Consider the following 26,077-nt stretch of genomic DNA (forward strand, 5'->3'; position numbering starts at 1 on the left):
ATTTATTATTTCAAAGTAAATCATTAACATTTCAAACAAAACTAATACCAGTCACAGCTGAAGGATTATTACCAAGTGGTTTACTGAGCAGAAGTCAAGTCAGACTCAGATAAGGTGCAGGGCGTCGGCTCACTGGTTAAAGTGCAACTAATCCTCTCGTGGGTGAAAACCACGAGTATGGCTCTTTGGTTTCCACTGAGCTCAGACCACACACACGATCCAAAACACGGACAGAAAGCACATGACAGTAGGTCTTCACACAGCACAGACCAAAAGTTTGACTAATATTCGCGGATGAGATTCCTCTGGGCAGACATTTACCACTGCTGATGTAGGCACGTTGTCACTGCTCCGCTTGACAGAATCCTGTCGTGTCCTCCATCTCCATGGTTACCGTTCTCATCTAGAAAGAGTAAAATGTTCCACTTGTCAAAATATCTGGGCTGTGTCACAACATCATACAGCTGTGTTATTGGCATTGAAGTCAATTTGAATCTACAAAATATCTTGCAGCACTTGATATCATGTATACATATGTCAAGGACACAATATGTGGATCATCACACACGCGCGCAAAAATGGCTGTTTTTTGCAGAATTAATTTATTTTTAACAATAAAGCCTGTGACATAAACTGCATCCATAGATGAGCGTAAAACCCCCAAACTATCAAGCCGAGATCAACAGATTCGCTTTTTTCCCCGAGCTTTCAGCCGTATCTCTTGGTCTTCAGCAGATGTAGTTTGCTCAGGTGTCACAGAGAAAACTGGCAAGGGAACTTTGAATTAAGGTGATTTTGTGGGTTCTTCCACTTAATGAGATACTAAAATCAACGGACTATCCCTTTAAAGAATGTGCCAAGCTCTGCAAATAACCACGGCCATCAAAAGATTTAACTGTAAATAAAACGTACTGTGAGTGCAGTGAATCTGCCCCGGCAGCAGTCACTGTATGGTGGTGCCAGAGTCGTCGGAGAGGATCTGCACCTGGCTGGCGTCCAGACCCCTGGTGAAGTCTCCCGCCTGCAGCGGCAGGGGCGCGACCACCTGACACACCGGGGAGTTCACTTGGCTGGACTGAGGGGCCGGTGGAGGACTTTTGGTATCCACCTCAAAGTGCCAGTGTTGACCTGAACGTTTGTATTTGGCGATGGCCGCAGCCAGGAGCTCCGGGGAAACGGCGCGGTGCCGTTTCCGAGCCAACGCTTGATCCGCGAGGAGATCCAGGAGGGAATGAGCCGGAGCGGACGTGGCGCCGACCGGAGGTTTGCTCGACTCCGCGGGCGTCGGCGCGTTCGCCGTCACCTCGCCTCCCTTTTTAACCTCCATATCTTCCAAGGGAGCGGCTTCTGTCTTTACAGCATCAAGTGACTTAGAATTGGAAATATGAGGTCCTTCGGTAAACACGCCCTCCGTTTCTTGCAGGAGTTCTCCTTTTAGTGGTGGAGCTTGGTGGGGAACATCGGACACTGCGGAGACACTGTGGAGACTGATAGAAGACTGTTTCTTATCCGGTCTGGCCTTCTTCACCCTGAGCACAAGACAGTTTCAGTGATATGTGATTTTTGGCGGAAAAATATAGAAATTCTTGCTGGTTACAAAATTTGTAGCTCAACGAACTATTGTACTTACGGCAATGAAGTGAAAAGGCCTAGCAATTTCCTGCTCTCCCGTATCAGTGCCCTGAAACAAAACGTAAATAAAAAGGGACATGTAAAATTAGGTGGAAACACTTTGAAAACATGACACTTTATCGCCGCAGGTACACGTGAGTTCACACTATACACCATGTACCTAGATTGCATCCAGCCCTTCGGCCAAAGCGGTTTCACCTCACTGTCCAGCAGCGTCTTGAGGTACTCCTCCACCTCCTGGCTCCCGCTCCTCTCCTTTTCGTAACGGTCCATTTTTGGCCTTAGCACGTGACACAAGCACTCCCTGCACGAGAGGGCATTTACATGAGGGAAAAAAAGGATACAAAAAAGAAATAACATGTTACTCCATTTCCAGTTTCATATCTGACCTGATCTCCTCGTTCCATTTGAACGACTTCTTGGGGCCTCCTCTCTTCACACCTCTCTCCTCCACGTTGTCCTCTGGGGCAACATTCACATTCTGTTTGCCCTCCGTCTCCTCCTCGGTTGCCCTGACATGGAACGAAGGAAGAGAGTGGAAAAAAAAAAACGATTTTAAAACGAGGCCAGATTTTATTTGTCGATCAAATTTTTTTTTTTACAACATTTTCAGTTATCACCTGTCCAAAAAAACAACACAGGGTAACTGGGGTAAAGCTTTGTCTTCTATTAAGAGAAGCCACCATGTGACATAAATTATCAAAGTTTCCTTCAAAACAACTACTTTAGTTCCATTATACCTCAGGTACTATCGTTCCAGTAAAATCCCCAAACACAGAATCACGACCTCCGAGTTGGGAAATTCGACCTCCAAGTCAATTCGACCTCCAAATCGAAAAAAAAATAAATCACCACCCCAACTTCCTTGCTCTGAATAAGTAGGAATCCTCCCCCCCTCACTCGTCACGTCAGAATACATGTTAATGAACTCACTTTGAAGCCTTGACTTGTTCATATGCTTGGCAGTTTGCACGGTAACACGCGACCTGTTCGGGCATCGCTTTGCCGATGGCCTCCTTCAGTTTCTGTTTGGGATCCTCCAGATCGGGTGGTTCCTCCTTGTTAGTGTAAGATTCAAGAAGTTAATCGCACACAAATAAATACACCTGACTGGTTCTACTGTATCTGAAATCCCCCCCCCCAAAAAATACAGCTCAAAACACTGAAGTCTACTCACCGTGTGTGTGAGCAGCAGTTTCTTGACGCGTTTCAGGAGCGTATCTCTGCTGCAGGGCAGGAAAGACGACAGGTGCGTGTACAACCTGGATCGCAACTGGACACCCTGACCCCGGCACTGCAGCTCGATACTGGACCGGGACAGTCAAGAGAGACATCACTGAGCGGTTACAGCAAAGAATGCAAGGACTCAAAAGTCTGACGGGTCAGGTTAATAGATGAGTGTATCTCAGGGGTGATGGACGGGTCATGGAGTCATCGCAGCCCGACCCACCCCTTGGCTGAACACCGTGTATAAAAATGGACGTCATCGTGTCCGGAAAGTGCCTGAAGCCTGTATTCTCTGGAGTGACCAGCAGAGGGCGACTCCGCTGGTTGTTAAAAGAAGTCGAAGTTTACTCACTCGAGCAGGATCGAGTTGATTTCTGGAGTGAAGAACTTGAGTTTGGACTCGCCCTCCGAGCTCTTGACGACCTGAAAGGGTTCGCGTACATCATCTGTAGAGCCGACAATCTGCCACACAAGACAATCTTCACCTCAGCATATATACAAATGACAAACATGTGACCTTACCACCATGAGTTTTCTAACGCCTTCTTCCAGTCCGGGGGTGAGTCCCTCTGGTAGCGGGGCGCACTGACGGGGTGAGGTGGAACCGCCTTCTGACACGAGCGCAACTTGTTCTGGTTGAGTCTTTGGCAGAAAATGTGTCTTTGTGTTTGGAGGTGGAGCAACATTCAACTGGGTAGGATCGTTTGTTCTGGGTTGGAGAAGCTGCGTCTCCGTGGCAGGTTGAGGAACCAGTTTCGGCGATAAAGTCTCTTCACTGGCATCTAACAAAGAGACTAGATCGATATCAAAATCCATGGTGCTGGCCGCCTGGATGAGAGCCTGGTCATCGGTCGAGCCGATCAAACTGAGCAGAGGATCTGTGAGGCCCGAGCCTCCGCCGCCGGCTGCATCCGCCGGGCACAGAGGGATTCTGGGTACAACCGTGATCCCCGCCGCCCTGTAATTCGCCTTCTCCGCTTTCAGTCGCTCCTTCTCCTTCTCTCGTTGGAACTTTTTCAGCATGCTCGTGACGCTCAGCGTGCACACGCTCTTCCTCTTCTTCTTCCTCTTCATCTCCTCATTCGGTCCACTTCCACACAAAGCGCTGCAAAGATCATTACGCTTATGATGAGAGACGCATTTTCTGAGAATCACGAGGAATTAGACGTTCTTGCATCAATGTCAAACTAACTTTAAACAAGAAGTTAAATCACCTCGACGTAGAGTCCATATTGCCGTTCGTCTCTTCGGCTTCTCTGCACGGCTTCTTCTTCGGTTTATCCCGTCCACCATCGAGTTTACGTTTCTACAAATGTATGTTATAATAGGCATGTCTCATTACATACAATCCTCAAGTCAAGTTTATGAATTCAGTCAATATTCAAGTATTGAAGCAATGGCTAAAATTGAAGTCTGTGCGTTGATATGGACAAAACATCCATCACCACTCACTTTAGATGGATCTTGTGTTGTGAGGTCCTCAGTCTCCGTGTCAGAAGTCTGGCGGAACTGCAGCACGCCGGAATTCACATAGAATCCACCAAATTTTGTTGTGATGGAGGCGGGAACAAATTCGTCATACTACAGAGGAGCAGGAATATATTTTTGTCAATAAGGGGCATAACATTATTTTAAAGACAACAACTAAAACAAGTCAAAGATGCCGACATGAAAAAATTGTAAAGAAATATGATTCCGACAACAATTCTGAGAAATTCAAAGGTGTCACTTAATCACTGGACTCACAGCCTCCGAGTTGTCGATGAAAGAATCCTCGTCGTCGTAACCGTATCCGATATCGATCAGGTCCTGAATGCGGTCCTTCTTTTTCTTGGGTTTGCCTCCCTGCAATGAGAGGAGTCAAAGATACTGCTTTTCTTTTCCACCTTCAGGGAGATTTCATACAAAATAAAATGATATTGCTTTGTTCATCTAATTTTAAAGTTCCAAAAAGGTGAAAACAATCACTTTAATTTAACAGCATCGCGGTTCCTTTTTTCAAAAACACGTAACTCACATATTTTTCCTCCAACTTCCTGGCAATGGCAGCGACCTCGTCATCCTCCCTCTCCTCTTCCTCTTCAAATGTGCTTTGTGGAACTTTATCCTTTGAGTCGTTGATCTAAAAACCGAAATTAAAGATGAGTCTAATATCAATCATATAGTTCACACAGTCCTAGTCTTCAATTTTGCTTAGTCATGACACAAAGACAGTTTTTTTTTTTAAATAGTGAAATACTTGACAGGCCTGGGATCAGTGACGTGGACTAAATTTAATCCATGTCACATTTTAAAAATTAAATGTAATCATATTTCTGAGGACCTTAAACAATTTGCACATTGTTTTCATACTTCACCTTTTTTTGTGAACTGATCCAGGGCTGCTCAATGCGTTATGTTTCTGTCTTTGTATTAAAATACTATTTGACAATGTCTCTTACTCTACGGCCTCTAAAGTTGTCCCCCCCGCCATCGACAACTTTTGTAGTGAAATAATTTGTGTTTATCTTAAAACAGTTTTTTTGGGGGGGAAAAAATAAGTTTATAATAGTTTTAAAAATAGGCAAACTTAACCAGAATGCACAATAATTTAATAAATCAGCAGGGAGGCCATATTGTTTTTAATTTGTTCACTAATGAAAAAGTTAAACTTACTGTACGGCTGCTATGACTAATTAACTTCCTCCGGGGGTTAATAAAGTCATCCATCTCTCCATCGACAACTTTTGTAGTGACATAATTTGTGTGGTTATCTTTATCTTCTTTCCCCCCCCCAAAAAACTGTTTTAACAGTTTAAAAAAATAGGCAAACTTGACCAGAATGCACAATAATTTAATAAATCAGCAGGGAGGCCATATTGTTTTTAATTTGTTCACTAATGAAAAAGTTAAACTTACTGTACGGCTGCTATGACTAATTAACTTCCTCCGGGGGTTAATAAAGTCATCCATCTCTCCATCGACAACTTTTGTAGTGAAGTAATTTGTGTTTATCTTAAGAGTTGTTGGGTTTTTTAAAAAGTTAAAAAAACTGCACAATAATTTAATAAAATAGCAGGGAGGCCCATATTGTTTTTAATATTGACAAATATAACTTTGCTCCCAAGACAGATTCTTAACTAAATTACTAAATAACTGACTTCCTGCTAACTGGGGTATCAAATGAATGTCATCAGTTATTTCATAGTAGATGTTAGACTACATGTGGAGTTTAGATCTTTGAAGTGCTGGACAGTGACTTGACCTGAATGGGATCTTCCTCTGGAGAACATGAACTCGCACCTGGTCGCGCTCGGCGATCAGCTGGCTGTAGCTGAACTCTGGGAACCGTCGCTCGTCGGCCTCGAACAACGTGACGACCAGTCGGACCGTGTCGGCGTCGGCGGGTCGAGCTCCACCGTCGGCCCGCGGAGCACAGCGTCTCGACGGAGCCTTCGGGACCGGCGGTGCCTCGTCGTCGCGGCGCAGGGTGGTGAGCGGAACTCTCCGGGACTCCGCCATCGCAGCGGCGGGTAACGGCGGCGACGCGCTCCGTGGTTTCGGACTGGACGAGACATGCGCGGGCTCAGTCAATTAAGCGCAACCGGACGCAGGTGTGTTGGGCCGCGTGACTGACCACAACCAATCAGCTTCGAGACACTGTCAGACTATAGTCTGAGCTTGAAAACGAAATCGAGTTAGCTATGCTAGCTACACCGGTTAGCTTACTAGCCTTAGCCTTGCTAGCATTTAGGGGAATATCCATCCAACCTTCACATGTATTTACATCTTGTTTGTTTAATCAAACGTGGGGAAAAAAGAGTTAGCTATGCCAGCTACGCCGGTTAGCTTACTAGCCTTGCTAGCATTTAGGGGAATATTCCTCCAACCTTCAGATTTATTTACGTCTCGTTTGTTTAATCAAACATGGGAACAAATAGTTAGCTATGCTACTTACACCGGTTAGCTTACTAGCCTTGCTAGCTTTAAGGGGAATATTCCTCCAACCCTCACATTTATTTACGTCTTGTTTGTTTAATCCAACTTCGGAAGGAAAAAAAGGTGAAGGCCAGCTTTCATCATGTCTTTGATGGTTGCCTGGCAACTGCTCAGCAACAGGAAGCGTGGAACAGAGCCTCCTTTCAAAATGCCGAGTTAGCATTTTGACATGTATGGATTAATGCCGCGTTCCAGTTTACCTCGGGGGTCCGAGACTCGCAGGGGGCGTTCCATTTGCAATTTTTTCAGACTCGGAGGTCGTAATTCTGAGTTCCGAGGTAAACAGGAACGCAGCAAAAAACAAATGAAAAAAAACAACAACAACCTGTTATTCGCAGACATAATTTAAGATATGCTGCCAGGTGGATTTTGTTACCTGTTACAGCATGATGATCATTTTGTAAGTGTGCTCTCATTGAGAGTCAAATAGATGCTAAAGCTCTGCCTACATTGGGGCGTGGTTACAGAGTGATTGACAGTTGGTCCATCCAATTGGTGTATTGCAGGTGTCGCTGGTCAAATTGCTTAATTCAAGGATTGGAAATGGCTAGCCATTCCCAATTTCCAGGATGTATGCTAAGCTAAGCAAAGCTAATTAGCAGCTTTTAATAGTTTTTTCTGAACATTAGCTTCGTGAAGTATTGAGACCCCTTTACTTTTAGTCAAACTTTGTAGTGGAATAATTGTAAATTGATAAAATTGTCATTTTGTCCACCCATCCACACTCAATAACCCTCTATGACAAAGTGAACAGATGTTTTTTATCTACTTTGGAAGAAGGTACACAGTTTCCAGTCTTCTGTACATGTTTGCATATGTTTGAAGGATTAATTTGTCGATGACATGATCCTGGAAGAATAAACAGTCAGTAGATACACATTTACCTTTTTTATACATTTAGTGATTTTTAATGAAAATCCTCCTTCTGATTTATAATTGTGAATTTTCCATGATTGCAGGGTCATAAATATTTATTTTGCTGTACAGTGAGAGATGCAGCCTGGCACCAAATCAGTGTAAAGACCTGCACAGTGTCTGGTTGAGCAGAAGAGGGCGCTGGAGTTCCATGTGGACCAGCAGAGCAAACTGTGAGTGAAAATGCTTTTAAGACATTTTAGGGACAATTTACCTTAGACTCACCATGAACTCCTCAGCACAGGCTACACAGGCTACTATGTTTTATCTAATCACATAATCCTCAAGTCAAGGCCAATCATCATCTCTGGTCCTAATGTGGGAGCATCTTGCAAAGTGTCATCCTGTCATCTGAGGTGACAGTCTGACAGCAGAGTGTGTTTGTTGAAGCCGTTTTTTTTTTTCTGTCTCTCTCAGGGTCAAAAAGACAATTGAATCCAGATAGTCGTGTGTAAATCCTGATCTTTCACATGTAGCCCCGCACTCAGCCGGCAGTGAATTGACTCTGACAATTACAATAACGGGATAATTGCAATCTGTCACCATACATTCGTGTTAGCATATCACAAAATAACCAATTCGAGCGTGAGTCAGTCTACACACACACACACACATGTCCCTGATCTGCATAACACACACCGCACCCCGCTTTGTAATTATAAATGAATTTCACGGTGTGAGGCTTTTAATGCAAATAATATGGATCTTTTTTTTTCTCTTCCTCCCTCCCTCTCTCTCTCGCCAGCAGGACTGCGTGTGTGTGTGTGTGTGTGTGTGTGTGTGCGAGAGAGAGAGAGAGGATCAGATTGCAGCCAATCTTTGTTTGAGTAGCCTCCCCTCTCAAATGAGTTAATGGGATGGAAGTTATTTGCCACCCTGAGCTTACAATGCGTGGTAAGCGTTGAATCAAAAAAAAGAGAAGAAAAAAAGGCGTCAATAAATGTGCTGGAGACAATGAACTAAAATACACATGAGCAGGATGAAGACAGACAGATGGAGCCTCGGTGTGTGTGTGTGTGTTTGTGTGTGTGATGTGTGTGCGTGGGTCTGGTTGCTGACAGGGACCCCATCCGTGCAGGATCAGAGTGGGGAAATTGGAGGACAATGGCGGAAGAAGGGGTGCGGGGGATAATTTCAACCAATTGGGGAGGCGACGTCCCAGAGGTGCATAATTCACTCATTCATTAACTCGACCAAACAGGAGCCAATATTAATTAACTCGTTCCCTGTGCCGAGACGCCCCCGAGAAGCTTGTGCTTTGTTGTCAATTGGCCACAACACTTCTTGGAAGTGAAGGCTTTAAAAAAAAATAATAATCAGAGGTGACGGGCCAGAGGGTGAAGGGGGATGTGGAACCTGGTGTCATTGTGTGTCTGAGTATAGTTTTTCTAAGATTTTGAATGGATAAATTAAATAAAACGTTCATTGTTAGAAAGTAATTCAGTACATTTAATCTCAACTTGTTTTTGTACTTTATACAATTACTATTTTACACAAAACAAGATATGGTGCTTTTATATTTTACCAAACAAAACACAGATCCTGTTTGCTGCCTGCATTAATGCTTCAACAAAAGTAATAGTATATAATAATATGATATTTGAAAATAGGTTAATCTGCATAATGAGTATTTTAATTTTGATCATACATTAAATTAACATGTACATTACTTAAAAATTAGTACATTTTTCTGATCATATTTTGTATGTATTTTGCATGCAAAATATTTTTTACATAATTTCTATTTCTTGAGTAAAGTAGTTTTTTGAGTACATATTTCACCACTTGTACACACTATCGATACCAATAATAACCAGCAGCACCTCCATTATCGCAATTGTTTTATGTATTTATGAAACTATATCAACTGATATCAGCATTGGAAAGTAACTAAGTACATTTAGTCAGGTGCCATAGTTAAGGACAGTTTTGAACTACTTTTACTATTAATAATAATAATAATATATTTAATTTATAAAGTGCTTTTCATGGACCCAAAGCGCTATTACATGCTGCTTTATATTTATACTCCACTACAGGTTAGACAGAAGATTTTTTACTGTTTAATTATATTAATAAAAGTTTATTTGACAGCTGTAGGTATAGTCAGGGGCCCCTAGTAGGTTAATCTGGGGGCAGGCATGTGCTGGACTACTTCATACTCCACAGCATTTCAGAGGCACACTCCTGAAACCAAATACATTTATTTGACTCCTTGATTATTCGACTCATAAAACATATAATAGGCTCACAAGATGATTTTGACTAAAATACTCAAAAACAGTAAATAAATAATACCGCCACCTTGCACACACATTTATGCTTCTGACTGATATTGTATGTAGTAATAAATTACCCTGAAAGAAACCCCACTCACTCGACCACCACTAACAATAATATTTAGGATTATAATAACTTGGCATAATAATATTTAATAACAAAATTGGAATAGCCACAAAATAAAACAAATAAAAATTAGACAAACTCTCTCTCTCTTGCACACTCTCTCAAACACACACTCGCACGCACACACGCAAACACACACACAATCCAGTGGGAGTCCCCCACCCCCCACCCCCCCTCCTCCACTGGGGGGCGCTCCTCCACTGACTCTCACTCTGCTGTCAAGCGCTGCTAACTTTGATTAAGGTTTAAATTGGCTGAATTTAATGAACGTTGCCTAATTAGGCAGGATAACAGCTTTAATTGATAAGTAATTATCTGCCACAAATTGTTATTAATTCTCCAGCTCTGTCTGATAGTGTACCGACTCTAAACCCTACCCATCCTCCACCACCCACCACCCTCTCCATCCATCCCCCCTCCCCTGCAGCATTTTGTATTTATGTAAACAAGCAGTTGTAAACAATTAGGCATATGTTAGGATGGGATATTCCAGAGGGTATCATTAGGCTGTGCTTGGTGGACTGGCAGTTTATGTGAAATTATTTGCTCTCACTGACTGATATCTTTGAGCATTAATTGCTTAAACTGTCCTGTCATTTTGGCAGCGTGCCATTCGAACACATGCTGCCTGGAGCATGAAAAAAAACAAAACCCACAGGAAATACAGCGACAAAAGTGGCTATTTTACATTTAAGAGAACTGAACTTTAGAGAAAGTGCTTTGGTCACTCCTCCGATAATACTACATCTTTAATATTGATGAGCAAATTATAGTTTCCCCCATGATCCATAATGCAGTTTAATTATGTAATTTAAGTCTGTCTTAAATCTAATGTAATAAACATTATGATATTTATACGTCAGGATATTTTATTGATCGCGGAGCACACCAGCCTGTATCCAAGTGTATACTGCAAATCTGTTGTAGAAATCTGAGCATTAATTGATGTAGAAAAGAAATTTAAAACACTAACAACTTTTTAAAAAAGAAAAACCAGTTGAACTGTGATAATCAAAGTTCAATTTTTCAGTTTTTCCAACATCATAATTCCTTCAGACTTTGAGAATAGCCTCATCATTGTTGAGTCACCATAGGATCTTACACCTCGAGAGTCAACAATCTTAAAAATGACAAAAAATTAAATAAAAACTAAAATAAAAATGAAATGATTGAAATTAAAACCTTTACCCTAAGCCCCCCGTGTCACGGTTCTTTTGATAGACTATTTAAAGTCTTCAGAAATAGATACCTGAGATACAGACGACTGTAGCCCACAGATTTTAGTTTAGAAAGCGAACATTTTGTCAACTAAGGAGGTCACATATTTTGTTGACTTAATGCAGGTTGAGCCTTTTGGACTAATACAGGCCGACACCGATGTGTCGTTGTGGTTCAGGTCATTAAATCATCCTCATAAAACATCTGCAAACCCGACCAACTTTCATATGACCAATCAAAGTCCGGGTCACACTCACTGACTCCATCATTCAGGTGATTGTATATGTTTTACAGTGATCATAATTTCCCCCATTTGCTTTGGGGGCAACAGTGAATTCTATTCGAGTTAATATTTTAATATTATTTTAATATTTTCAAGTAATTGATGAGGAATAGCAATTAATAATAAATTGGCGCAGACGTACGGTGACGCACAAGTCATCAAGATGGACAAACTGTGATATAACCAATGTGGTGTAACCAGTTGCAAACCCCTCACCATGTGCAAATTTATGGATTATATATAAGACAAAATAGAATATATAAGGATGTATTCACACATCTCTCTCAGGAGTAATTACTTCTAATTAAACACTAATGAGATCATTAATAAATGGAATCAAAGTTAGATTTTATGTACAATACCTGAACCAACTATTTCCTTTTAATATACATTTTGTGATGATTGCAGTTTTGGGTGTCCCAGCCTAATATTTTTGGGTCCCCGTGAAATCCAAATGTGTTTTAGATTAGAAATGGTGTTTATACTAGTAATTTGAAATAAGGGGTCAGGAGACACAAGGGCCGCGGTGAGGTGAGAAAACTATTCCGTTTTAAACAGCATCAGTCCTTTTTTTCTATTTCCGGCCGTTCAGACTGAGCTATTCATTAAAGTGATTTAAAGGAGATGTGCATGAACTTGCTGCCTAATTAAAACATCTTTGCTCGTTTACAGAGTGGCTTAGAGCTGAGCCTCTTTGCGGGGAGACGAGGGAGGGAGGCGACTTTCTCCTCCTTCATTCCACCTCCTCCACTGTTTCTCTCCTAGCAGATGGTTTTGTTGGGCTCCAGTAGCCAGCCAGTGGCCAAATGGGCTGATCCATTCTTCCTCTACGTGCCCATCAGATCTGGGCATTTGTTCCAACACCCACCCCTTTCCTCCTCCCTCCTCCCTCCTCCCTCCCCTCCCCTCCCCTCCACGCACAAGCACACACACTCCAGATGATCAAGAGATGAGGAAAAAGTATTGATTGGGTCACTAAAATGTAAATGCGAAATACTTTGAGTCAGTGCATAAAATTGAAAAAAAAAAAAAAATTGGCGTCACCATTTCTCAAATGATATCATTACTGTATTTTGAAAATGTTAATTTGCATAACGGATTTCCCTGCGGGGTAGGGGGGTTAATTAGGTCTATTTCCGTGCGGCTTGTGCCAAGACAACCAAGAAAAAAAGGGAGGTGGGCAGGAGGAAAAGAGAGACAGAGAGAGTGTGTGAGAGAGAGAGGGGGGAGATCCGAGTCGCTGATAACAATTAAAATGGCATTTTGGACTCTTTCAAGCATTGAAAATTTTTGGCATATTAAGCACGTTTTAGTAAAAGGTGATAAGTCAGTTTTAATTGAAATGGAATTATTGCTCCAGAGGATGTCTGGATCTGGTTAGATTCATTTAAAAAAATATATATATAGAGAGAGAGGGGGAGCAACACAGATTTTTAAAAAAAGCATCCTGTTTAACCTATCAAACAGGAGGCGAATTTAAAAAAAATAATAACTTTCAACTCTTATCGCTGTTTGCATTTCCTCCAAATATTCTGTCCAAGCGAGTGACGCTCATGTGTAGTTGGAGGAAAACAATCTCTTAATTGCGTCGGAGAGAAGGAGCTAAAACACATACTTGCCTGGGAATGGTGCTTTCCTTTCGCTAAATTATCAACGCTTCCATTGTGTGTCAGGGAAAAGATTTGTGGCAGAAAAAAACAGCAATACATTAAAAGCCCGTCACTTTTAATTGGGAACCGCATCTAGTTTCCTGCTTTGAGGCGTCACAAAGCTGCTCCGCAGGATCAAAAACCAGCCTCCCAACAATTAATTTAGATTAGACACTTAATTATCAACCAATCGACTAAATAATGACTGACTTCATTTCAGATGGTTAAAAATTAACTTGCGCTCAGTAATTGAGTAATTAACTCTCCGGTGCTTCACCTTAGTTTGCTAATTAAAAGATAAATATGCCTTGATTCCATCTCTCAAGAGGAATATCGGTAGATTCTGAGCAGTAACCTACATGGCCGTAGTTTTATTGATTAGGAAAAAAAAAGGGACAAACGGGGAGTTTTCTTGGCAAACGGGGAGAATCTTCTGAATGTAACTGAAAGGCCTAAGTTTGGCTGATGATGTTTCTCCTCAGATAAAGTTCAGGGTGTCAACAGATCACACATGCAAAGATTTGCTTTAAGAATAAACCTGGCTTAAAATTACTTTTTTTTTTTATAAACCACAAATACTCAAATCATGCCGGAAACTGACCTTGAGTGGGTAATGAAATATAGAAACATCACAATGCATTTGTCTTGGGAGCTTATTTGCTTAATTGGTCACATTTAGCTCTGAGTCAAACATGTAATCCAGCAGCAGTGGGAGAGAAGTGGGGTTGTGATTGGAATGTCGGGCAGGAGGAGTCGGGTCTCCTCGGAACCCACAGTCGAGGGGCTCTTGAGCAAAGATTAACACCCGGAACAACTCAGGTGGATCTGATCGGCGGCCAACGGGGTGAGAATAAGGCTGAGCAGCAAAGTCTCAGAGAGAAAACAAAAGGTGTCTGCGGAATGTCCACGGTGTATCGGCCATAACTGGTAAATGATTCATGCCGGCACTGTGAATTATCTAACGCTCGCCATAATATGTGCCTTGAGTGCTTTGAGCGACATGCTATCTGTTTGCTAACGTCCTTGCAATGACAATGCTAAGGCGACGGTGGCGTTTGCCAAATAGCACCAAACACAACAAGCTAAAACTGACGGGAATGTCGTTAATTTTGCAAGTTTTTTGGACGTAAAGCAAAGTTTGTAAACAAATGTAGATTTTGACACAAAGATGGCGCTAGACTAAAACTTAAGGCAACACCACAGTTCTTCTAATTCATCCTGTGGTGAACATGTCGGTGCTTTGTGAGGCTGCGTGACAATCCATCCAGTAGCTGTGATGTTTTGTGTGTAGCCCAAAGTGTCAACCTCATGGAGTCTTCAGAGGAAAAAGTCAGAACCAATGACGGCTTCTGAAAAACGGAGCCAAAACATATGGATTGCCCCCTGGTGGCAGGCTGAAGTATCGGTCAAGAACCTTGCCCCCTCCATGTGAGAAGATTGGATTAGCTCAGCCGAATACATTTTCCCCAAAGAGGGTTTCTGTCATTTTTAGACGGGATGAGACATCATGATTGATGGCTGAGATAGGGTCTGGTTTTGGTTTGAGTTTATCGGTGGGACCGTGACACCGTGGCTCCGCTCCACGATCACAACGGCGCCAAATGACATCACTGGCCCAAGGTGGCAGAACCTATCTGCGGGATATTCTGGCTTCATCTTTACATCCAGTCTTCACCTTGAATCAACAGATCACCTGACACAATCGTCCTTTGAGCCATGCTGTTAGACATGAAGAGATTTGTTGAGCCACATGTCGAAGCATTGTGAATGTGGTAGGACGGACATCGGAGCACAGACGCACAACTTCCCAGAGAAAATAATAGAATCTCCACATGATAAATATGATGTTGCTTTTTGATTTCTGTCCACAGAACCACAATGACGATCCTTAGAGCTTCGTTCTCAGGGAAATCGGTGAAAATGTATATATGTATTTAATGGGTCCGTTGTTGGCTCGTGTCTCATCCTTCCACCAAGTTTCATGGAAATCCCTTCTGTAGCTTTTGCTTCATCCTGCCGACAAACATACAGACAGGAGTGAAAACATAACCTCCTTGTCAGAGGTGCAGTATAGGAACTGTGATATTATGCAAACAATTTAGTCAAGACCAGATTTTAATTATAGATATCAAAGACAATAAGACACAAACAGACAATTAGACTGTGAGAGATTCTGAGGAGAAGTGTCAAATGGATGTTTGTATGTTATGATGGACGTCAATTCAATTCAGTTTTACTTGTATGGCGCGAAATCACAACGTACATTGTCGCTTTACATAAAGAGGTCGAGACCTCACCACAATATTACAGAGAATCCCAGCGGTTGCAAAAGCAACTTGGATTTGGGGGAGTCCCTAACTTCACAGGGCGTCTGACATCTGGATCGTGACCAGATCCAAAGTAAGTGTAAAGTGTTTTTCCCCCAACATCGGCGTTCCTCAGATCTCAGGCGACAGCTCAGAAGCAGTCACCTCAATGGGCACTAATATTTTGTTATGTTTTCTTTCCCCCCTTTGCTTCCTCGAGTGTGGGTTTGGATGTGTTTGCTGCACGGAGACAGATGAGAGAGGGGAGAGGGGGCTGGAGGCACGACAAGCCGAACCCTGGCCTGCATACGCGACTCGCCCATCTTATTATCAAGTTAATTAAAGCTAGCATCTGACAATGTCACCCGTGCCCAGCGAGAGAGAGAGAAAAGAAAAAAAAGGAGGAGGAAGGAGGAAGGAAAGAAAAGCGAATTCAAATGCTGCGGTCTCTGAGGACCTCGTGTCAAGGAGCTGCTTTTCATTGAGCACTGCATGTGTTTGGCTCACACAGCCACTGGGAAAGTAAAAGAGAGAGGAAGGCTTTTAAAGAAAAGAAAAGAAAAGGAAAAAGGAAAATCTTTTATGAGCAAATGACAAGAAGGCGTTGGATTTTTTTTTGGTGTTCAAAAAAAATGGCAGCAGGAAATATAAATACACATCAGAAAAAGCGGCAAAGAAATAAAAAAAAAAGGGAATAGGGGGAGTGAAAGAGGGAGATAGAGACGGAGGAGGGGGGGGGGGGGGGCATCAAACAGCCTCTCAAGCTGTTCAAAGTTGCACTAAGATTGAGGAAAGGGGCTTTAGAACCGCCCGACGACCAGCCAACATTAAAGAGTCCATTTAAAAACCCCGACTTTGAAATGCAGAAAGACGGCTCGCTCGTGCGTGTGGACTCGGGGGGTCAAGTAACGGAGGGATTATATGGTTCTTCATAATAATATTAATTAAACAATTTACATGCTAATAAGGTAACAATTATCGGAGCTTCTGGTGAAAGATTCAGGTTATTACAACACGCCAATCCCGGGGCTACGGGGTCACGGGCGGCGCGGCGGAGGGAAATCTCAACTCAAATTAACATTCTGTCAGCTCCAGAAATTGGATAAATAAAGTCGAATTAATTCACAGTAATGGAAGAGGGAGAGGGGAGCGGAGGGGAGGGGGGGGGAGGCACTTATTCAACCAGCTCTGATTACCATTCAGTATTCACCAGCACGCGGGTGGCTTTCTGTCAAGAAATTTAACACAGAATGAAGCAGTCACCGCCTCGAGCAAGATCTGGCCCCTGCGACACCATTTACAATTTATATGTATAATCTCTCTCTCCTCTCCCTCTCTCTCTCCCTCTCTCTCTCCCTCCCTCCCTCCCTCCATGGCTTCCCCCAACGATGTCCACCTGGACACTCGGTACCTCCTGGCCTGATTGTAAATTTCAAAATGCTTTCATTTACCAATGCACACTTCAATCTGAGCACCATGCGCCACCCCCCCCCCCCCCCCCCCTGCACGAGACAAGACCCTCATGCTGCTCAACAGGATAACTTGAAATTGTAATTGCAGTTATCACCCTCCGTTTTTTTTTAACCTCCACATGGACGGACAACAAATGATGCTCCATTTTATTAGTATAATTGTTGCGTTCGTTGTTTTCAATAAATATTTTTTTTTTTTAAATTTAAAAATCCAACGGATTTGCAAGTTTTAAACTCAGGATGGGAGAAAAATGTATTTTAGATTAAATTGATGGCAAATAAAGATTATACATACGTGCATACGGAATCTGTAAAGTTCCTCCCTGTGTTTATTGTGTTGACTCCCAAGTCAGACAAGACAAATTTTACATTTGACCTCAGTGGTATAATCGTGTTTAGGCCTGTCACAATAATCACGTTATCGACTTATCGTGCGATACATAAATATGATCCCAATAGTTTTTATTGACCTCAATAATCGCCATTGTGTCTTACATGCGTGTTTGCTGACATCAAAATGGCCGTCAACAACTGTCCAGTAACGTCTCTCTGCTTCTGTCCTCGTCGTATGATTAATAAATCACTGGTTTGGTCTGTAAAATAGTGAGAAATTAGGGATTTCTTAGCTTTTGTCTAAAGGCACCACGTCTTCACATTGCTTGTTTTGTCTGAGGCCTGAACGCAAGTGTAAACTCATGGATAACAAATTCTCTGCACACAAATCATGCAGCAACAAGCAAGCTCACGTGATTCAGCGTCAAAAATGATCTTAAATTGACGATTATATCGCGTATCGTGATCATTTCTGCGACGATATATCGATAGTTATCGTGACGGGCTTGATCGTGTTAAAATTTACATTGGGTTCGAGCAGGGAGGGACACGGCCATGTGGGAGCTGTGTCTAACTCCAAACCAAGTTGGCATATAATGCATTGATAGTTATTGTTTTATGATTGAGAGACTGGCTACATGTAGATGTGAAATGAATGCGTTCTGAGGGGAATAAATGTCTCTCTGTGCGTGCGAGTGTTGAATTCCCGGAACATCCCATCACGTATAGGCTACAACCCGCTTCGCAAATAAACATCAAGTGTCAGCTGTTAGCTATTCAGGTGATACATGGAAATAATGACGCAGAGTTCGGCTTCGGCAGGATGACTGCGTGCGTGCGTGCGTGCGTGCATGCGTGTGTGCGTGCGCGTGTGTGTGTGAGTCCCTGTGTGTGTAGGGGAGGGGGGTGGGAGATGGAGAGAGCCTTGTAGTTTAAAATGTGATGTGACAGCTCAGGAAGGGGGGGTGATAAAGGAGCTGTTATTGGATCAATCTGGCCTTGAATACCCCTGTAGAACACACACGCACGCACACGCACACGCACGCGCGCACACGCACGTGAGAGCGTGGAGAAAGGTAGACATTGCTTCTTAGAGCTAAAGTCCCACCTCTTAGTAAGGATCAGAGGCGGCACATGTTTTTATTAACACACCATTTACCAATGCCGACCAGTCGATCAGTTATAATCCGTCAATAACAACTTTTGGGTTGCCAGGTTGTGGCCAGGTGATCCTCCACGGCGACCCCCCCCCCCCCCCCCCCCCCCCCCCCCCCAATTAAAACACAACCTCTCCAATGTGCCGTCTGACCACGTGTCTCCTCCGGAGAAGAGCTGCAGGACGTCTGGACCAAAATCCATTCATTAACTGCTCATCAATATTGTCGACCGCAGGATCATTAGAAGTACAGTATACAAACATTTATTTGACCATATGTGTTGAAAACTGAAAATATTACAGTGAATAATGTGAATTTTTAATAGAAACTGCTCTTTTATTACGTTGTCTAAGTTAAGAAAGTCACATTCTGTTGTGTGAATAGACTCACTCATCACTGTGGCCTGTTTTAATTAAAATGTTAATAATAATAATTTCACTGTATTTCTGTTCAGAAATAATGAACTTATACATTGAAGTAATGAAGTACAAGAAAGGGTTTCCTAAAATGAGACTATTATTTTTTTTAAATAAGTTATTAAATCATTAATAAAAAGGTACAAGTCTGCAGTTGTAAATGTTAAACACACACAAATGCTCAGAGAGTTGTTTTGCATCTTTATTTTGGTCATTTTGCATCTATTCGTAGCCATGTTTTGTCATTTTGTCCCCCTGTTGCTTTTATTTGTGCTGCTGTGTGACTCTTTGGGGGCTCCTCTGTGTCTCCTTTTGTGTTTCTTTGAGGACATTTAGCATCTTTCTGTAGATTTTTTTTAATAGTTTTGCTTTTCCTTTTGGTCAGTCCGCAACTATTTGTGGTCAATTTGTCATCGTGCATCTATTTCTGCTTACTGCGCGACTCTTTGTGGCCACTCTGTGTGAGTGGGTCACGCTGGGTTAGCGGTACAGGAAGGGTTCGGGGTTCAATTCCAGGTCATCCCAGTGTCCCTTGACGCTACAGTACGTGCCTCGATGATTGTGAGTCGCTTTGGACAAAAGCAAAAATGAATGAATGTCACATTCCGTGTCTCTTTGGACATTTTTCCTCTATTAGTGGTCATTTTTTTCGTCTCTCTGTGGTCACTTTGCGTCTGTTTGAGGTCATATTGCAGCTCTGATGTCTGTTTGGTGTCATTTTGCACATTTTGCATCTATTTGTGGTCATTTTTTGGGCCTCATGTTGCCTTTATTTGTGCTGCTGTGCCACCCTGTGTCTCTTTTCTGCATTTTGGTCATCTTTCATAATATTTTGCAGGTGAAGATCATGCTGTGGGCCTCTGAACCCTGGGGGCCTAATCGATCCATTTAGCTTCACAGAATTCCCCACAATCGCACTCGGCAAACCCCAAAAAGTTGTCTACGTGCGTATATATAGCTATACGATAAATGATATATTAAACAATAATGAATCCCTTTAATTACAGTTCTCGGGGCCTGGTGTAAAGTGGCTCCTAAAGCAACAAAGTATATATATATATATAAAACATGTTTGCAGGTTATATATTCCCGAGGCCTCTCAATCACGTCCTCGTCCTCTGTGTTGTGACAGCCTGAATTAAAGGGCCGTGCACCGGGTGTAATTAACCATCGATCCGGAAAGAAAGAAAGAAAAGAAAAGAGAAGAAAAGAAAACTCTCTCTCTCTCTCTCCCTCTGTTTTTACCTCGCGCTGCTCTGCCTTCCCCATTAACCGCGCCTCTGACGTCACGGGGCGATTAGCGTCTCTTATTGGTCCCGCGAGCGCACGGAGGAGTCCTAACGAGCAGGGCTCGCGGAGGAGAGGCAGCAGCAGCGGGGTCCACATCTCCGCTCCGGACCCGCGAACGAGAAGCACCTCGGCCGGCACAGACCCCCCTTCCCCCCTCCCCCCCACACCCCCGGTGTCCGCCGCGTCGCGAGGCTCCGCTGCAAGAGCCGCACGGTGGCCGCGGGAGACGGCCGTTACCCCGTCCTCCTCCTGGTCCTGGTCCTGGTCCTCCTCCTCATCCTCCTCATCCTCATCCTCCTCCTCCTCATCCCGACTTTGTGGTGGTTGTGGCTGGTTGTTTTTCTCTTGACTGCATGTTCAGCCACACTGCCCCCCTCTGCATCTTCACTTCGGCGCCGCCGCAGCCCCGGCGACGAGCATGGACAGTCGGGTCCTCGAGCATCCTCACGCCCCGTTCGGAGGCTCCCTGGGCGGGCTGGTGGGCTTCCCGTACTCGCTCGGCCCCCCCCACCACCACCACCACCACCATCACCTCCACCAGCACCACCAGCAGCAGCACCAGCAGCAGCAGCAGCAGCACGTCTTCGAGCTCGCCGGCGGGCACCAGCTGCAGTCCGCCGCCGCCGTGCCCTTCTCCATAGACGGATTACTTAACGGCGCCTGCTCGGCCTCGGTGGTCGGCGCCGGCTCGCTGCTGTCGCCCGACAGCCAGCAGTTCAAACTCTCAGGTGAGGGCCCGGCTCCGGTTCATTCGGATTCCTTTTTGTCGTCGCAACTCTCATTCGCAGAGGCGGGAGGAGACACGTGCATTGTGGCGGCAAGTGGCATTCGCGTCAGAGGCTCGTTCATGGACATGAATGATATTTGAATGTTATTGTAGGGAACATTAGATGGAGACAGGTTCTTTCTTTCTTGTTTTGGTAGGAACATCATGTTGTTTAAAAGTTTGGGGGTTTGGTGGTTGTTTTCTTGTAATAAGGAAAGTTGATGTGCAGACTCAGTCATAACATTACTAATATTGTCAACAGTGAACATGATGCAAGATGAAAGGAGTTTGTCATGCACAGGCTTTAAGAGGAAATTGATGCTGAGCTGCTGGTTATTGGTCAAAACCATTTTTTCTGCAGTTATTGGGAAATCTAAAAAACATATCAGGAATACAGCATAATTATGTATTTTTTTTTAAAAGGCCCATAGTTTGTGTCGTGCGTTAAGGAACAAGGAAATATTAAAATAATATATAACATAAATAAAAATAAGATGTGACGCATGAGATGTGTGATGATGATGAGTTTTGAGTTTGCTGCTTCACAAGCAAATTCTGCCTCTTGAGTCTTGTGGTATATTAACCCCACCCCCCCTCTCTCTCTCTCTCTCTCTCACACACACACACACACACACACACACACACCTGCAGATGCCGGGGACCCGGATAAGGACAGTCCCGGCTGCAAGCGCAGACGCACGCGGACCAACTTCACGGGCTGGCAGCTGGAGGAGCTGGAGAAGGCGTTCAACGAGAGCCACTACCCGGACGTGTTCATGCGGGAGGCGCTGGCGCTCCGGCTGGACCTCGTGGAGTCCAGGGTTCAGGTAAACGACACGAGGACACACGAGTCGCACACGTGGAGAGCTCCTCGGTTATTTATTCTTCATAGATGGAGTTGATTTTTGCTGCCCCCTTCCCCTCTTCCATCCTCCCCCGGATTGGTATTTTTTTTTAAATTTTATTTTTTAATTAATGTTGTACATTTTAATCTCACTCGTCAAAAAGTGATCCCCACAATATATATTCGACCATGAGAATAACTCGGTCCTCGCAGGCCCCTGGTCCACACCGAGACATGCTATTTGTCAATTATCAGAGCGTCGATGAAGGGTCTGTTTTGAATTATGCATGGAGGCGACCTATTGATTTATGGGTTAATAAAAAGAAGAAGGAAAACAAAAGCTACTGAGCAAACCAAGGAAATGGCGACTGCTCTATTCTTCCCTTTCCCTGAATTATGTCATTACCTGACAGTTTGTTGACAATATGCCCTTTAAATACTACACGTTCAAATTATGGTTAAACACAATTTTATTTATCATTATTATTTTATTATTATTATTAGCAGCCTAATTGTTGCTTTTGTTGACACAATACACAAAAGATTAAATACATATATGTATTAAAAACATACAAGAATAGAATGTAAACACATTAATGACAACAACATTTACCTAATTGATACTACTAATACCATAATAATAAGAAGAAGAAGAATATTCGAATAATAAATAATAATAAGTTAGTAGGCTACTAATAAGAAGAAAAAATGATTATTATTTTACAATATACGAGAATAAAACCATGTCCAGCATGAGAAATTAATGGAACAAAATTTTGGGTAAAGCTGACGCCACCATCTTTCTCATGTCAATATTAGAGGTTCATTTATTTTCTATTATTATTATTATTATTATTATCATTATTATTATAACAATTAACAGTTTGAATAATAATAATAGTAATAATATTAATAGCTAAATGTAATTATTAAAAAAATAAGAAATGGATTTGGCACCCATTAGCCTACTCTTTAATTTGTTTTATCTAATCTTTATTTGATCAGGCAAACTCATTTATTAAACATGTCTATGATATTGGTAGTTATTCCTATACCTTAGCCTATATTCACGTATATGTCCTCCTCTATATGCTGGATCCTAAACGCGGGGCAGGGGCTCATCTCTCCGTCGCTGCTGTCTGTATGTTGTTCGGGGGGATTTCGCTCCTTAAACCTCAGATTATTGTTCCCTCAAGCCGCTTAACGCGCCTTTATCGGCAGGTTCGCGCGGGCAGAAGATATAACCGACATTAACAATTCATAAGAACGCGCTCGCGGTGGATGATGTTGCTGCTTTATATTATTATGCAACGTATATTCCAGCGCTCCGTGCGCGCGACCACTCGGGGCCGTTATCAGCGCCGAAACACGCGGCCCCGAGCCTGCGCCCCACGGGCCGGGGGAGTGAGAGGAGGCCCCGGTGCGGGGAGGGAGGAGAGCCGGGGATCGCGATAGTTAACCCCCCCAGTGTGTGTGTGTGTGTGTGTGTGTGTGTGTGTGTGTGTGTGTGGAGGTCTGTGCGTAAAATGGAATAACCACAAAGACGCGACGTGGCAGTTTTAGCTGCGGCGCAATCAAATGTAATTGGCGGAGTCGACTGTTACGCAGACGCGTTGGTAATTAACACCGGGCGCATCTGTGCCATGTGCCGCTCCGCCGCTGTGACGCGCGCGTCTCCACAGCAGCAGCGGTGAACAAAGAGGGGAAAGTGTTCATAGAGGACGAGCTCCTCTTTTGTTTCAGGAGCTTCGTGGGATGGTTGTTTTTTTTTGGGGGGGGGGGGGGTTGTTTTGTCCTGATCTGATCTGATAACCACTCGCTGTGATTTATCAGTTTGTGTGACTCGTGGCAGGTGTGAGGTCTGTTCCACAGACACGTCACATGACAGTTTGTCTCCTTCAGTGGATTCATGTGGAGGGGGGAGTAAATATTAGGAACACCCAAAACACACACACACACACACACACACACACACACACACAGACACACAGACACAGACACACACAGAAACACACACACACACACACACACACACACACACACACACACACACACACACACACACACACACACACACACTAGCCCTTCACATCTACAACAGCTCAACTCATCTCTAATACATTGTCCTAAAATTAATATTACAGGCTTCAGAAACCCTCTTTCTGCATTAATATTATTTTAATTTACATTTTTTTGTAGAGGTGTTTGTGTTATTCATGTTCTGGCCTTGGACCAACAGATGACCTGTTTTACCCAATTTATATTGTGAATGTTCCTAAAAAAATATTTTCATTGTCCATTAATTGATCCATTATTTTTAATATATATATATATATTTTACTATTATTATTTGTCAGAAAATATTGAAAACTTCTCGACAACTCCTCCAGAGCCCAGGCGTCATCTCGGATTTGATTTACTTATTTTTGGAGTCCACCGACATTCTACACAAACATATTGATTTTATCAAGCATAACTTTCGGCATTTTTTCTTCATAGATGGATAGATATAGATAGATTTGTTCAGTGTCATTCAGCACTCCATACCAGACAGGTACAAGTAGGCAGGGAATTCCTTGCATCTGGCTCAAGACGCTGAAACAGAGTCAAAAAGGAAAACGTTTGTATAAGGTTCAATAAAGAGCTCAAATATGTTAAAGTTAAAAAGATCATCACATGACTTAAACAATTGACAAACTATCAAAATCATCTTCTGCCAATACAACTAGTTGATCAATTGACTAATCGTTTCAGCAATGGCCCCGTGACCCACGACCTTAAAGTTCATAGAAAGAACGCCAGTCTCAAATGAAACAATAACCTCACGTGCCAGTTTTCCACCTGTGTATTTCATCACGTGCGTTTATGTTTCTGTGTTCATGTGTTATATACAGGTCTGGTTCCAAAACCGACGCGCCAAGTGGAGGAAGAAGGAGAACACAAAGAAAGGCCCGGGGCGGCCCGCGCACAACTCCCACCCGACCACGTGCAGCGGCGAGCCCATGGACCCCGAGGAGATCGCGCGGCGGGACCGGGAGCGGGCCGAGAAGAAGAAGCGGAAGCAGGAGCGGAAGCTGCTGAAGTCGCAGAACAAGCTCCTGCCGGGCGACAGCCTCCACACGCCCGGCGGCTCGGAGAGCGACAGCGGCGTCTCCCAGTACACGGACAGCGAGCAGCCGCCGCCGACCACGACCACGACTCTTAGCGGGACTATTCACATCGAGCTGCCGGCGACGAGGGGCGCGGGCGGACACCAGACCGACTCCAGCCTTGACCATACGAGACACGACTTGGGCCGACTGCAGGACCACCACCGAAACCAAAGAACCGCAGGGGAGCTGGAGCAGGTTTCTCCGGGCAGCACGCACAGCTCCAGCCCCGGAGGCCCGAGGTCCTCTGCCCTGCAGAAGAGGAACCCGTTCAGCGTGGAGAGCCTCCTCTCCGACGCCACGCCCCGACGGAAATCCCTGCTGGACTTCCCCTCGCTGCCCAGTCAGAGGACGCTGGTGGGGAAAGGTCACTTCCTGCTTTACCCCATTACACATCAGCCCCTGGGCTTCTTGGTGCCCCAGACGGCCCTGAAGGCCACGCCGTGCCAGGACAACTTGAACAGGCTCAGCCTGGGACAGAGGTGTGTGCCGGGCGAGGCGAGCCCCGCTCCCGCCGACCTCTCCGGCTTCGTCGCCGCGAAGCCCCTGAACTCGGATCATACGCAGCATCACACGCACCACAATCACATTAGCAATAGAGTGGACGGAGCGGACGCGGACGCGGAGGAGGAGGAGGAGGGCGACTGCGCCGACGACGGCCGATTCCCCGTTTCCCCTCTGCCGCACGGCGCGGCCCTGGCCCGGCTGAGCACGTCGGCGCAGTCCGGCGAGGAGAGGACTCTGAGAGTTCAAACGGAGGTGGAGGCGGAGGCGGAGGCGGCGGCGGCGGGCGGCGGTGGCGGCTGCCAAGCTGCTGCGGAGCCGAGCGCCGAGGAGAAGGGCGCGGGCGAGGAGCGCGCGTCTCCAGACCTCTCCGGGTGTCTCGAGGCAAACACAGACTGTCAAGAAGCGCCCGCGACAGACGGCGAGGACGTCGATATGGACTAACACTTTTGCGAGGAGCGAACACAAACAAAAAGGAACCAGGAACACTGCAGCTCACACACACACACACACACACACACACACACACACA

The 26,077-nt window shown here is 44.2% G+C and overlaps 2 protein-coding genes across 6 annotated transcripts; one reads left to right on the plus strand and one right to left on the minus strand.

The window, feature by feature from the left end:
• LOC118312187 (ubinuclein-1-like) lies at positions 1 to 6,360 on the minus strand. 2 transcript variants are annotated; one of them, XM_035636579.2, is made up of 14 exons: positions 6,142 to 6,360; positions 4,877 to 4,981; positions 4,606 to 4,704; positions 4,312 to 4,440; positions 4,074 to 4,165; positions 3,382 to 3,964; positions 3,212 to 3,282; positions 2,810 to 2,939; positions 2,566 to 2,690; positions 2,022 to 2,144; positions 1,793 to 1,936; positions 1,631 to 1,681; positions 913 to 1,529; positions 1 to 403 (listed from the first exon to the last, which is right to left on the minus strand). In XM_035636579.2, the coding sequence occupies exons 1-13, from the start codon at positions 6,358 to 6,360 to the stop codon at positions 944 to 946; spliced, it is 2,457 nt and encodes an 818-aa protein (XP_035492472.2). In that variant the 3' UTR covers positions 1 to 403; positions 913 to 943. The 2 variants fall into 2 exon arrangements, with proteins under 2 accessions (XP_035492472.2, XP_035492471.2); XM_035636578.2 differs by lacking the exon at positions 1 to 403 and having other exon boundaries at positions 1,367 to 1,529; positions 1,831 to 1,936.
• LOC118312189 (homeobox protein unc-4 homolog) lies at positions 6,316 to 26,077 on the plus strand. Of its 4 annotated transcripts, none has more exons than XM_035636584.2 (4): positions 6,316 to 6,452; positions 7,825 to 7,925; positions 21,700 to 21,875; positions 24,787 to 26,077. In XM_035636584.2, the coding sequence occupies exons 1-4, from the start codon at positions 6,415 to 6,417 to the stop codon at positions 25,987 to 25,989; spliced, it is 1,518 nt and encodes a 505-aa protein (XP_035492477.2). In that variant the 5' UTR covers positions 6,316 to 6,414; the 3' UTR covers positions 25,990 to 26,077. The 4 variants fall into 4 exon arrangements, with proteins under 4 accessions (XP_035492477.2, XP_035492479.2, XP_047189741.1 ...); XM_035636586.2 differs by having other exon boundaries at positions 6,319 to 6,452; positions 7,797 to 7,925; XM_047333785.1 differs by lacking the exon at positions 6,316 to 6,452 and adding an exon at positions 20,294 to 21,010 and having other exon boundaries at positions 7,808 to 7,925.

Source organism: Scophthalmus maximus, chromosome 8 (assembly GCF_022379125.1).
Source record: "Scophthalmus maximus strain ysfricsl-2021 chromosome 8, ASM2237912v1, whole genome shotgun sequence".
Classification (NCBI taxonomy): domain Eukaryota; kingdom Metazoa; phylum Chordata; class Actinopteri; order Pleuronectiformes; family Scophthalmidae; genus Scophthalmus; species Scophthalmus maximus.